The sequence below is a fragment of the Leucoraja erinacea genome, chromosome 22 (genome assembly GCF_028641065.1).
Source record: "Leucoraja erinacea ecotype New England chromosome 22, Leri_hhj_1, whole genome shotgun sequence".
In the NCBI taxonomy this organism is placed as follows: Eukaryota; Metazoa; Chordata; class Chondrichthyes; order Rajiformes; family Rajidae; genus Leucoraja; species Leucoraja erinaceus.
In genome coordinates this window covers 15,863,233-15,877,094 of record NC_073398.1, presented here as the reverse complement: position 1 = coordinate 15,877,094, position 13,862 = coordinate 15,863,233, and the positions used below count along the sequence as shown (strand labels likewise).

At 41.5% G+C, this 13,862-nt stretch overlaps 2 protein-coding genes across 6 annotated transcripts in view; one reads left to right on the top strand and one right to left on the bottom strand.

Moving 5' to 3' along the window:
• Window positions 1-13,862, bottom strand: part of ndufa9a (NADH:ubiquinone oxidoreductase subunit A9a) — a 170,540-nt gene that overhangs the window by 112,116 nt on the left and 44,562 nt on the right. The window lies entirely within an intron of this gene.
• The window catches only part of c22h12orf4 (chromosome 22 C12orf4 homolog), a 47,621-nt gene that overhangs the window by 24,582 nt on the left and 9,177 nt on the right, over window positions 1-13,862 (top strand). For all 5 annotated transcript variants that reach the window (XM_055653004.1, XM_055653003.1, XM_055653006.1 and 2 more), the window contains exons 12-13: window positions 1,255-1,312; window positions 2,281-2,348. In XM_055653004.1, coding sequence (XP_055508979.1) covers window positions 1,255-1,312; window positions 2,281-2,348 — 126 coding nt within the window. The remainder of the gene's footprint in view (window positions 1-1,254; window positions 1,313-2,280; window positions 2,349-13,862) is intronic.

The window sequence follows — 13,862 nt, the reverse complement described above, 5'->3', positions numbered from 1 at the left end:
CGCATTTGGAGTATTGCGTGCAGTTCTGGTCACCCCATTACAGGAAAGAGACTTTGAAGAAGGTACAGAGGAGGTTTACTTCAATGCTGCCTGGATTAGAGGATTTCAGCTATAGGCAGAGGTTGGATAGACTTGGATTGTTTCCTTTGGAAGGTCAATGGTTGAGGGGAAACTTGATAGAAGTATATAAAATTATGAGATGTATAGATAAGGTAGACAGAACCTTTTTGCCAGTGTGGAAATGGGCAACATTAGAGGGCATAGCTATTAGGTGAGAGGGGGAACGTTTAATGCGATATGCAGGGCAAGATTTTTACTGACGGTGGTGGGGGCCTGGAACACCTTGTTAGGTGTGGTGGTGGAGGCAGACACGATAGTGATGATTAAGGTGCTGTTAGATAGGCAAAATTATTCTGGTAGTTTGAACCATGGAGGATAAATGACCAGATGTTATAAATCTTAAAATCTATTGACTTTTACAAAGATAACGTCAAATATCAGATAGCCAGGGATACTATACAGACCTACTAGGAAAAATACTAAAATGCAAATAGAGAGGTACTTTTTTTTTTTTTTATAAACCAAGAATTGACCAGTGCTGCTCAGCCATTACAGTTTGGCCGAGCGGCTAGCTCTATGAAGAGTCCTGATGGTTCCAAAGTTCCTCCTTTTAAGAATGACGGAGGCCACTGTACTCTTCGGGACCTGCAATGCTGCAGAAATTGTTTTATACCCTTCCCCAGATCTGTGTCTCAACACAATCCTGTCTCTGAGGTCTACGGACAATTCCTTCGTCTTCATGGCTTGGCTTTTGCTTTGACATGCACTGTTAACTGTGGGACCTTATATAGACTTTCCAAATCATGTCCAATCAATTTAATTTACTACTGGTGGACTCCAATCGAGTTGTATAAACATCTCCAGGATAATCAATGGAAACAGGATGAGCCTAAGCTTAATTTTGAGTGTCATAGCAAAGAGTCTGAATACCTATGTAAATGTGATATTTCAGTTATTTATTTGTATTCACTTTTAAACACCTGTTTTCGCTTCTTCATTCCGGGATATTGTGTGTAGATTGATGATAAAAAAAAGAATTTAATACATTTTAAAATAAGGGTGTAACGTACCAAAATGTAGAAAAAATGAAGTGGTCTGAATACTTGCTGAATGCACTGTATGTTGTTTATGAAACACATGTTGAATATTTTAGATTGTATCATATTTTATCCGACATGTTTCATATATTTACAGGAGATGACGATACCCTGGTGTCTGAAAAGGGCAGAGCTTGTGTTTAAGTGCGTAAAAGGTTAGTGAATTATTGGAATTTCTAATAAATCTTGAAGTTTAGGGATACCAAGTTCATTTTGGGAAATGAATGTTTTCAGTGAGTGTCAATCATGGAGGCTGCACGATGAGTTTCTCATAATAAAACTTGTCCATTAGCAGCTAAGAGATTAGATTTACTCAAGTGTTTATTCCTTTTCTACTGATGTGCAGTTGAATGATTCTGTGCTCTGTTGCCTGTTTTATCCAGTCAACTAAACTCAATACACTATACTCAGTTGTATTGAACACGATAACCTTGAGGAGCGCAGTTTTTGTTGCAGACAAATAAAGCTAAACTGGAACAGTTTGCAGATCATCAATAATTTATTTATAGTTTGAAAAAGGAAAGATTTTAATTATCTGGTGCCTTTTAAAATCATTTGGCATTTCAAAATCATTTACAGCCAATTAACTACTTAAGAAGAGTAGGGCTGATGTGACACTGTGTAGAAAAAGTAAGTTGTTTTATTTGTTTATGTGAAATTGATTTACATCGGTATTGTAACTATAGTTTGCCACTCTTAACAAATGTAATATTATGTGATTAGTATTAAATCAAAACTACCCAAGCAAAAAATGTTTGTGAAGCATTCTAGCCAACATTGCACAATACTGAGCAGAAAACAAAAGACCAGAGAAGTCGGTGAGACCCAAAATGTCACCTGCCCTATCCCTCCAGAGATGCTGCCTGACCTGCTGAGTTACTGTAGCCAATCTATGAACAGAAAACCTCCACAAACAGCAATGTGGTAATGAATATATCATCTATTTTTGTGATACTGGTCTATAAAGAAAATAATTACTATTTCAAGTATCAGTATATTTTGAATTGAAAGGATAGGAATGGTGAAGACATGGAAGGTGAGGGTTTTAAAAAAAAAAAATTACAAACTGAGTTAAACTCTTATTTTTTTTTTAATTTAAATCCACGTATCTTATTTCTTCAAGGTTTTATGATGGAAATGGCATCTTGGGATGGAGGAACTTCTCGCACAGTTCAGTTCCTTGTACCACAGGTAGATCACCAATTTTGTTTCTATATAAGCATTTTGTTTCTTTTTTTAAAAACTGCACTAATTCACATCCACGCAGTTCTTCATTTTGAATTGTATATTGAAAAAGCTAAGAGAACTTTAAAACGAACAATGCTGGAAATATGAAAAATGGAAAATGCTACAACTTATCTAAGTTAACACCTATGGGGAGAGTGTAACTTGAGAAACATTATGCAGCTTCATATCTATCTCAAATAGTGCTTTCGTAACGGGATGGACAGCCATGTACGATACACAAAGTCCTTATCATCTGCAGATTTAATGCTCACAGATCCACATACTCATGAGGTCAACCATTTGTTATTGAGAATTTTTGGCTACTTTCATGATTGGAGCTGAGGTTTAGAGCACGGGAGAAGTGAGGAATGTGGGTAGGAATTTGCCGCTAGTGTCCAGAATACTTAAGTCAAAACAAGCTGAAAGTTACGTTGAAGTTGCCATACAGCAATCAACCCTTCTATAACCATGTCATTGGTATCTGCTGGAGACTCAAACCCCTACTACTAAAAAATAATGAAGACTTAATATAAACACCTAGCATCGTTAATTATACAGGATTTCAGAATTTAATTTGAAAGCTATGTCCTGAAAATAATGTGCTCAATGTTTTCAGCATATGGCACAGTAGTTCTTTTGACAGTAACTGCTTTCTCATGACAAAGTAACTATTAAATATAATTCCAAATTCAGATGGGTCTCAGAGTTCTTTCCCCCTTCACTTCTTGACTAATTTGTATGACATAGGATATTACCAAGTAAGCCTCTTTGCCAAAGCCCACCCTTCACAAGAATTAGAATAAATTTATGGAGTATTTGATTTTAATATCACAAAGAGCAACCATTGAAGATGGGACATAAACTGTATTGTTTCTTACATTGTGCCAAACTCAGATGTCCAGCAATTGACTTATGAACAAAATAATACATGGGATAACAGTGGTATGAGAGTGTTAATAAATGGCTGGATACAAGTGCAGAAGTTGATTTATTTTGATCCTATTTTCACCCATGATTGTTCGCAACAAGGTGAGTGGAAGCAGAAAAATTTCAAACGAATCAAAGTTAATTATATATGATCCGTGCACACTCTACATCAGGGGTCGGCAACCTTGTTCTGCATAGGGGCCAGGACGCATGTGTGAGTGGATGGCGGGCCACATCTATCACATGTACACATGGAACCCGCCCCCATCCCGCCCCGGATGGCAGGCATCAAATCACGTATTCACAGAGATCCCGCCCCTTCGATGACCCCACCCGGAGCACTGGCCCCTAGTTATGGGCACTCACGAACATGGCGTGCCTACGGACCATTGCCTTGGCTCTGTCCTGAAGGCGGTGGCTCAAATACTCACTCACTCGTCCCCGGCTTATTGACAACCCCAATCCCGACTGAAGCCCAGACACAGAAGGTGCGCGGCAATGCCGACGGCTTTGCACCAGATGCGATACAGCCAGAGCTCGGCGCTGCTCGGCGGCTCCGCCATTGAGGCCGCCAGTGCAGGCCTCCTTGCGTCACCGCGGCCTTGGGCCTGGGAGGTACCGGAGATAACAGAAGTCTGCGGGCCGGATAATTACTGGGAAAAAAATACGCCTGCGGGCCAGGTGATTTCGAGTGACGGGCAGCATTTGGCCCAGGTGCCGTAGGTTGCCGACCCCTGCTCTACAGCGTTCAAATTATTGTGAGGCACACCACATATGATCCCATTTGGAAGTGACTTGTTCCTGTCAGTTTCCTGATGATCATGTGGTGACCATCAACTTAAATGTTTTCAGCATGATTTCAGTAAGTTTGGAAGCTCAGAACCAAGCCAGTCCTCAATAGCAGGTTTGGTGTTTTGATATTCTAAATGGGTAGGTCCACAATACACCAGTCTGTTTCCTACGCCTAAACAGTCATTTGAGATATTGACTCAAGTTTTGATGTGAAAATATTGGTGATAGCGATGGATTTTACTGTTGTGATGTGCAAATTGAATGACAGATTTTGCCAATATTAAACTATACCAAACAAGCTGACCATTAAATGTTTCTCACTGAGATGGGCCACTCCACTATAAACCATGCACTGGCAGTTAGGCTGCTCAGTCAAACACATTGAATTATGTGACATGTGTATTGGCATCATAGATGTAGTTTAAGCGTGTAACCAAAAGCTTAGACTTTTCTATTCATGTCAATAGACCCTGTTAACTATGTCATGTCTATTAAATAATCTGGTGGCATTACAAAAAAAATGCAATCAAGATTGAATCCATTATCTTTTAATTATCATTAAAAAAGACAATTAAAAACATTATTAAAAAAACAAGGTTTTCAATGAAACTAGGTAGAGCTTTCAGCTGTTTCAGTTTGCCAAGTGAAGTACATTAACCACAATAAAAGTAGACGTAATTATTGAGCAGTCAACAAGAAGAGTATGCCAGCAAGGTACCTGATAGTTTAACAAAGTCCTCAGTCTATATTGTGAGGCAGGGCCTCGTAAACATATATGGCATAAGCAGCAAATGGGGATACCTGGAACGTTTTGGGGAGTCAAGACCAAAACATCATTAGGAACATGCTTTTGTCAACAACTTAAATGCAAAATGCCTACTGCATTTTAACAAGTTTGAGAAAGGCAGAAAAAAGTAAATGATTGAGAATTGGGACAGCTGATGCTGTTATTGTGGGAGCGAGATCAGAAGTGGCAGTGGGTCACCCTGCTCCTCTCCCAATATTTCTTTATCACCCCTGCATCTCATGACCTCGTCTGTTGAATGAAACAGTCATGGTAGAAGTACTGCCAAATCGGCTTTTAAAGCTATTCGGGGAATTATATATTTTTCCTCCACAAGGCACTGATTTGCATAAGTTAACAAGCTCCTGTTTGATTGAATGGATAACCTTGGCCCCCTAACCTAAGGGCCCAACCAAAGTACTTATGATAATCAGTTTCAGTATTGAGCCATTAAAATATCACATTCAGGCACTTGTTTAAGAAAGAACTGCAGATGCTGGAAAAATCAAAGGTAGACAAAAATACTATAGGAACTCAGCGGGTGAGGCAGCATCTATGGGGAGAAGGAATAGGCGACGTTTCTGGTTGAGACCCTTCTTCAAAGTATGTCCACTTTGAAGTTCTCCTCTCTCCGAAGGAAGAAGAGTCTCAACCCGAAATGTCGCCAATTCCTTTACTTCTCTCCATAAATGCTGCCTCACCCGCTGCGTTCCTCCAGCATTTTTGTCCACATTCAGGCACTTTTTCTCTGGAAGGCACTGTTTCATAAACAAACAATAGTGGCCAATATTATTTTGCCTGCAATTTAAACACAAAATGCGTACTGATTGTAACATCTGAGAAAATTCCAGAATAAATAACCACATTTTTCAGATAAATAAACTATTTCACCTGTAGAATTACACATTCAGTAACATAGAACAGTAAAGCACAGGAACGAACCCCTTCAGCCCACAATGTTTGTGCCGAACGTGATGCCTAGTTGAACTGATCGCATCTGCCTACACATGATCCATCTCCCTCTATTCCCTGCATTTTCATGTGCCTATCCAAAACCGTCTTAAACAATCTATCTGCCTCCACCACCACCCCCGGCAATGCGTTCCAGTCCCCCAAAATCATCTGTGTAAAGAAAAAACTTTGCCCCACTCCATTACATTTTCCCCCTCTCACCTTGTAGTTATGCCCTCTAGTGGTGGACATTTCCACCCTGTGGAAAAAGGTTCTGAGTGTCTACCCTATCCATGTCTCTCATAATTTTATACACTTCTGTCAAGTCTTCCCTCAACCTCCGGCGTTCCAGAGAAAAAAATCCGAGTATATCCAACCTCACCATGTAGCTGAAACCCTCTCATCCAGGCAAGTAAACCTTCTGATATTCCGTCTATGCACCCTCTCCAAGCTTCCCCATATTTTCCCCAACCAAAGTCCTATAGTGGTGCATCATGATTTCCTAACTCTTGTACACAATGCCCCTAACAATGTATGCAAGCATTCCACATATGCTTTCTTTCCCTCCCTATCTATTTGTGTTTTGAACTTTAGTGACATGTTTAAGCATTTAGTCGTCCACTCCTGGCTCTTCATAAATTGTGGATGCCGAGAATCCATATTACTGAAATCATATTGCACAAGTTGTGAGAAGTGTAAAATGCACGAGGTTTGTTAGGTCATTCAGTCATGCCTAGTTTGCAATTTTGAAAATTAATGATCCAAAAATGAGTGCAATGCTCATGTAAGCCAGTCTAAAATTACTTCCAAACACGCTAAATAATGGGAAGTCTACTGTGAGTCATGTATTTGAGTGTTGAAGCGGAAAGTATCAAGCTGGTTAGAGAATATTTGTGAGCGATCTTTGACTACGGTGTGTGCATCATTAACAAAATTCAATGCAGTTACTTGCCAGGCCATTATGATAGCATCACCCTAACCTGAACCTCCAAGAAGGACAAGGTCACTGGGTGGATTGAAACACTTTCAGGACCCACAGTATCCGGTTTTGGAAATTTATCACCGTTCCTTTTCTACAGCTGGATATAAATTCTGGAACGTTCTACCTGAGAACTGTGGGAATACTTTCACCAGCAGTGGTCCAAAAAGATAGCATGTCCCAACCTTATTAATGGCATTAACGGCTGTCAATAAATAAAATTAAATAAATTAAAAGATTCTAAAGTACTAAGACAGTACCTCCGATCAGAGTTGTAATAAGTTGCTAAGAAACAAAATGAATGTCTGGAGATTCAAGTAGTTATATGAATCCCATGATGTAAATGTACATCTTTAGAATATAGTTTAACTTGATTGTCACATTAAAAAGAGAAAATATTGAAAATATTCAGCATGTCAGGCAGCATCTGTGAAGTAAAAAAACATATTGTTTCCGGGCCGGAATTAGTTGGCAATACTGAACAGCAATCCCTTGCACACTGAAGACTTTAATGCATGCAGGAAACGGACTAATGTTGGGGACCTTGGCTGGTTCTGAGTGATTTTGGAGGAGAGAACCCAGGAGTGGGAAGGAATGTCAGTTTTTGGAAATATATCAGGATTAATGCATGTATGGAGTGAGGAGTGATTGAGACTCGGTTGACACAAAGAGGCTTGTTCGTCATGAGAATGAAATCAGTGACTGGGTAGAGGGAGGACTGCAACTGATTATCATGATGGGACGTGTGAATGGGAAGAGCATTGCGGTCAGTCAGCAGATCCATCTGTAGTTGTAGATTTGCAAAGATCATGAGCATGACATAACTGTAGTTTCCTCCAAGGCAGGCAGGAAGGAGGGGCGTTAAAGGAGACTAAGTAAATGCCCCCCTCGAAGAAGCCGTACCCGAGACGTGAACCTAGCATTGGCCATGGCCTGATATAGTAACATATGCTTAAGTTGTTCAGAAGCAGGCACACTATTGCCGTGGATGCTTGACTATAGATGAATGCCCTCTGGGCAGTGTGGACCACAAATTACAAGTTGTATCAGCATGATTCTTCAATTAGGTTTCACAGCTATGTCACATTAGATCACACAATTAACAAAAAAAACAGATGCTATTGAATCCAGTTTCTATGCAAGTTTCTAACCATTCAACTGAAATATAAGTATCTTGAGGTTTTCATTTCTATATGTTTGATTGGTTTCTAAAAGTGGGAGACATGTTTTACATTTCTTCAATTGACGATAAAACTTTGATTGATCCCCAATTAAAGGTTAATTTGGGGTGTGTTTTGCTTGTGGTTTAGCACATGCAACATACTTGGCCCCTTTCAAAGGAGATGAACTACCTTAGAGCTACCTTTCATCTTTATTATCTATTGGCTGTCTAATAACATTATCAGTTCATAACCATTGCCACTGTCTAGTGTGTATTTTTTATTGCACTATGAGGAAAGATTGTGTTAAGAAAGAAGTTAAGATTTGATAAAAATCTGTAAGTTTAAATGTAGTGATTAGGCCTGGTTTATTACAAATTCCTGGAGAGGTAGAGGTTCATGCCACATTCTTGGGAGTAAAGTTCATATATAAGAATGCTGCTATTCTTTGAACACCATGAAAATATCTAGTTAAGACAAAAGTGGAATGGATACATAAAGAGGGTCACTATCCCAAAAGCCATCGCTCCATTGCAGACGATAATACCAATTGTCTTAATTGAAGGGAGAATGAGTTTTAAGGTTAATCATTTAGAACTGACAAGTCCACTGATTTTGCAGACTGTTGTATCTTTTACATTTAAAGTCCGAAAGGTTTATTTAGAAATTATCTCTAAATTACCCATACTTCAAACACCTTGAATAAATAATGTTTTCTAGTTTTTTTTAAATCCTGCTGAAAAATCTGCTTTGTCCTTGACTTTGATACTGTATTCTTAATATTGGTTTAAGATAAGCACAACTATATTGACCTACAATGTTGCTTCAGTTTATTTGTAAGTGGATCAGCAGATGGAGTGATTAGTAGCAGCATAAGGTATCAAACCTTTCAATCGCTAAATGTAACTGGTGAGTTCAATTTGGCAAATAAGGTGGTTGTTATCATTGTGCACTGAACCTCCCAAGGATAATTCTAATGCCGGGATGATTATTTGGACAATCTGAAATCGGGGGAGCCAGGCTTGGATGGCCACATTGTGGGAAATCAAGGCTGGATGTCTGAAAAGTTCAGTCAACTTTCAACGGCATTTAGTCAGCTGAGGCCCCTGGCTCTGTGGAATCCTGGCTCTGTGGAATCACTGACCTCATCCATGCAGCCTCTGTCTACTAAAGAGCATAACACAGAGCAGCTGGTACTGGATAGGGGTTTCCACAGAGTAGCTGCAGCCCATTTCCAACAATTGGGACTTTCCCCAGTCCTCCATCCCCCACACCCAGTGTGCTTGATGAATTCAGCATATTGTAAGTTTTTCACTTAGGCTGTAGGTCATTTCAAAATTTATCTGTGTGCACCTATTACACAGTTTTCTCCATTTCACTTCTAATTTCCAGTCGTTTAGCCACAGTGATGTCGAGCAACATTCATTACAGTTGGTTGAAAAATTCATTATAGCAGCAAATTGACCATTGAGTTTAGTTTATAAACATTATTTGGATGATATTTCTTTGTTAATTTGCTTAAGCATTTTAACGTCTCAAAAATAGCAGACAAATGAATGTCAAACCAGTTAATATTTGCACAAAATAATTTCACAATCTGTGTTTTAGTGCAGTTTAAATCAGCACAATTGCTAACATCACGGGGGAAATATAACCAAATAATACTTGGAACAGTGGAGCCCGAAGCTTCTTGTGTGCTTCAAAGTAACAAATGATCAAAGTTAACTAAGTTCATGTCTTTGACTTGTGCAAAATAAAATTATTCAACAAATTCAGCGCAGTGCAATTAGCCTCATCTCATTCCTCACACCATGGCATTATTTTGTTCAATTATCTATGCAGTTCCTTTTTCAAAGTTAGTACTGAATCTGTAACTACAGGTGCACAACCTTTTATCCGAAGTTCCAAATAACGAAAAGCTCCGAATAGCGGACATTTTTTCGGTCCTTGAAGAAAGGTCCTTGAAGACGTTCACCGAGGGCGGCCCGCAGAGGTGACAGCGGAACCTCCGGTTGGTCCTCGAAGAAAGGGGAACTAAATCCCCATTCATAAAAGAGAAGGTGAGGGTATATTGCGCGGGAGGGTTAATAATTGACAATCTGCTGTTGCCTGCCCGCTGAGTTAAAAAGTTCCCACGGTAGACTAACGATACAGTGTATCGTGAGTCTTGCGGGGGAACTTTTTAACTCAGCGGGCAGGCAGCAGCAGATTGTCGCTTCCTTCAGTTTCACCCCACCTACACCCCTCTGCTTCCCGGCCATGTGTGTGACCCCCTTCCCTCCCCTCTCCAGCTCCCCGCCCATTGCACCGGCGTGGGGGCTTTGCACTGTCTTCACGTCGGCGATGCCAGCAGGTCAGTGCCAGTCACCGGAGACGTCAGGACCAACGGGACACCGACCCCCATGCCCACTGCAAGCACGGAGATCCCAGAGACCCACAGCCAGCAGCAGCCCAGCCCCGTTCCAACTCCAGAGGAACACGCTCCCCGTAGGGACAGAAGCTGATGGTGTGCAAGGTACGTCTTGGTCTTGGGTTTGCGGATGAGGGGGCGCAGCTTGGGCTGTGACGTCTCCGGCCACCCCCCTGGACAGGAACTGAGGCTGGGAAATGTGGGGTTGTTTGCAGTTGCAGAGGGAGGGGGCAAGGGCGGTACAGTTCCCAGTCTCAGCTCCAGTCCAGGGGGGTGGGCGGAGACGTCAGGACCAACGGGACACCGACTACAAGCACAGAGATCCTAGAGACTCACAGCCAGCAGCAACTCTAGCCCAGCCCCACTCCAACTCCAGAGGAACCCGGGTTGCGGATGAGGGGGCGCCGCTCGGGCTGTGGGCGAACTGCCACTTGTCGCTGTAGCGGTCCATCAGGGAGCGGGTTCCTGTTGGTCCTGACGTCTCCGGCCACCCCCCTGGACAGGAGCTGAGAGACGTCAGGACCACCAGAAGCCGCTCCCCGATGGGCCGCTACCGCGAAAAGTGGCAGTTCGCCCACAGCCCAAGCTGTGCCCCCTCATCGGGACACCGACCCCCAGGCCCACTGCAAGCACGGAGATCCCAGATCAGCAACTCCAGCCCAGCCCCGCGCCAACTCCAGAGGAACATGCTGGACAGAAGCTGATGGTGTGCAAGGTACGTCTTGTTCTTGGGGTGGCGCAGCTCGGGCTGTGAGCGAACTGCCACTTGTCGCCGTAGCGGCCCATCGGGGAGCAGATTCCTCTGGAGTTGGAGGGACAGGGAGACACAGCGGCTTTTGAAAATGGTGGGCAATCACTCGCAGAGAATGATCCCAGCCTAAACCTCCGTATTCTCTCCTATTCTGCAAGAAAAAAACTACATTGAAGACTCAAACTCATGATCGAGTAACTGCCGGGATCGAGGCACAAACTCGCGACCTTGCGGATATGAGCCGAGCACTGTACCACTGAGCCAGCCGTTAAAATCTACGCTAAAAATCTTCCATTACGAAAGCCGAAAAATTCTGAATTACGAAAAGTGTCTGGTCCCAAGGCTTTCGGATAAAAGGTTGTGCACCTGTACTATACCTTCAGGCAAGTAATTTCAAATCTAAACCACATGCTGAGCAAAGTTTTGCTGTTAATTATCTGGTCCTTTTGTCCATCACCATTTGACATTGATTCTACAGCAGATAAAGATTGTTTCTCTTCATGTAATCTATCTAAATTGTTCATATTCAAGATTTTAAACATTTCTGCCACATCTCCAATCAGTCATTTGTGTACCAAGGAAAACAACCACAATGTCTATTCACATAACTAATCCTTTCTGTGGGAATCATTCTAGATCTCTTTGGCACCATCTCCTAAATTGTGGTGCCAGAATTGACTGATGGCACAACTGGGACTATACTGATGTTGTGTACAGTTTAACACAATTTACAGTATTTTGTGGAAGATGAATTTGTGCAGTGGAGAGGATAAACCAATCAATAGTAGACCTGAGATTAAAAACCCTGCATTGATGAAAATCTGATTATTTATGTGAAATAAACTCAGCGGTGACGTCAGTGAGGAAAAAAGAAAAGTTCTGTTAACTTTGCAGAGGATAACCTTTCAGCCAAACTAGCTAGTTCATTTCAAATGGTTTTGTTTAATTTATTTAATTTATTATTGTCACCTGCACTGAGGTACAGTGAAAAGTTGTTATTGCGTGCTTTCCAGACAAATAAACTATAGATGATAGAATCAAGCTGAATACAGTGTACAGATAATGGGTATGACATTTAATGCAAGGTAAAGTCTGATTAAAGATAGTTAAAAGATCTCCAATGAAGTAAATGGGAAGTCAGGACCGCACTCCAGCTGTTGAAGGGATTGTTCATTTGGGTGATAACGACTGGGAAGAAACTGTTCCTGAATTTGGAGGTATACATTTTCAAACTTCTGTACGTCTTGCCTGGTGGGAGAAGAGAGAAGGAGTGACAGGGGTGAGACTGATCCTTGATTATGCTAGTGGGCTTGCGGATGCAGCATGAAGTATAGATGGAGTCAATGGAAGATTGTCTACGCCCAATTTCTTGTAGTCTCCCAAACCATGCTGTAGAAGTTGATGAGGGTTGTTGGGTACTGTTAATTATCTGAAATTGTTGAATTCTGTGTTCCTGAACACTGAAGATGTTCTCAAATTTACATTTGGGTTCACTGCAACATTGAAGAGATCAGTGTGGAAAAGATGGAGAACCTGTATGCTTTTTTTACATTCATCTGGATGATCTCACGCTGTTCCCTCTCAATCTACTCACCCCCACACCACCTCCTATCGCATATGATGATATCCGTCCTCTTGGTAATTTCTCATCCCAGCACCCAGGAGGCAATCTGCTCTACAGCTCTCATCATAATAATTACAAAACTGCCTGACCACCTCACGGTTATCAAATCCATAGTTGTTACTGTATTTGTTGCCTATGCAATCCTTCGTGTCACTGCTTAGCTCAGGATTGCACACCCTCACCAATATACAGAGTATCTACAGAGACATGAACTCAGAGGATTCCTTTATTGCATGCATTTTCCTAACCCACCAGATAGTTTCCCACTTGCCATTTGGATCTCATTTTCCATGTATAACCATCTCCTGAGTCCTGTGATCCAGATAACATTCATCAACATTTATGTCCTGCGGTGTCTCCAGTTATCCCTCAACCTCAGAAATCCTCAAGGCTCAACATGGTAGAGGCAAGTTCGACGTTCAACACCATCTAAACCTATTGCCAAACTCGGGGAACACGGTTTCTGCTCGTCCCCATGCAACTCAGTCCTAGTCATCCCGATCGGCAGACCTCAATCCGGAAGAATTGGCAACAACACTTGCTGACCATCAGCACAAGTGCACTTCAAGACAGCGTTTTCAGTCCCATACTCTAATCTCGCTATATCCGTTACTTTTCCGCCAGACACAGCTCCAACCCATCGTTAAATTCTCCGATTATACCACTATTGATTGATGAATAATAGTAACGTTGAATCAGAGTATAGGAGGAAGATTGATAACCTGGTTCAATGGTTCCAGAACAACAACCTTATACTTCACAAAGAAAGCTCATTAATGCCTTTACTTCCTCAGAACTTGAGGAGATTCAACATGTGGTTGAATACTCTCTCAAACTTTTATAGTTGTATGGTGGTGAGCGGACTGACTAGTTGCATCACTACAGCTGCAATTTCTACATGGTGAAACCAAAATGTATCAAAATGGCCTTTATTAAAATCTGACAATGTGCACTTTGACCACATATCATTTTTTTCTGTTACAAATCTCAAATTGTGGAGTACAGAGGCAAATAAATAAATGATGTGTCTTTGTCACAAATATTACGGAGGGCACTGTAGCTAATATCATCAAAGCCCCAAACCACCCTGGCCACACTCT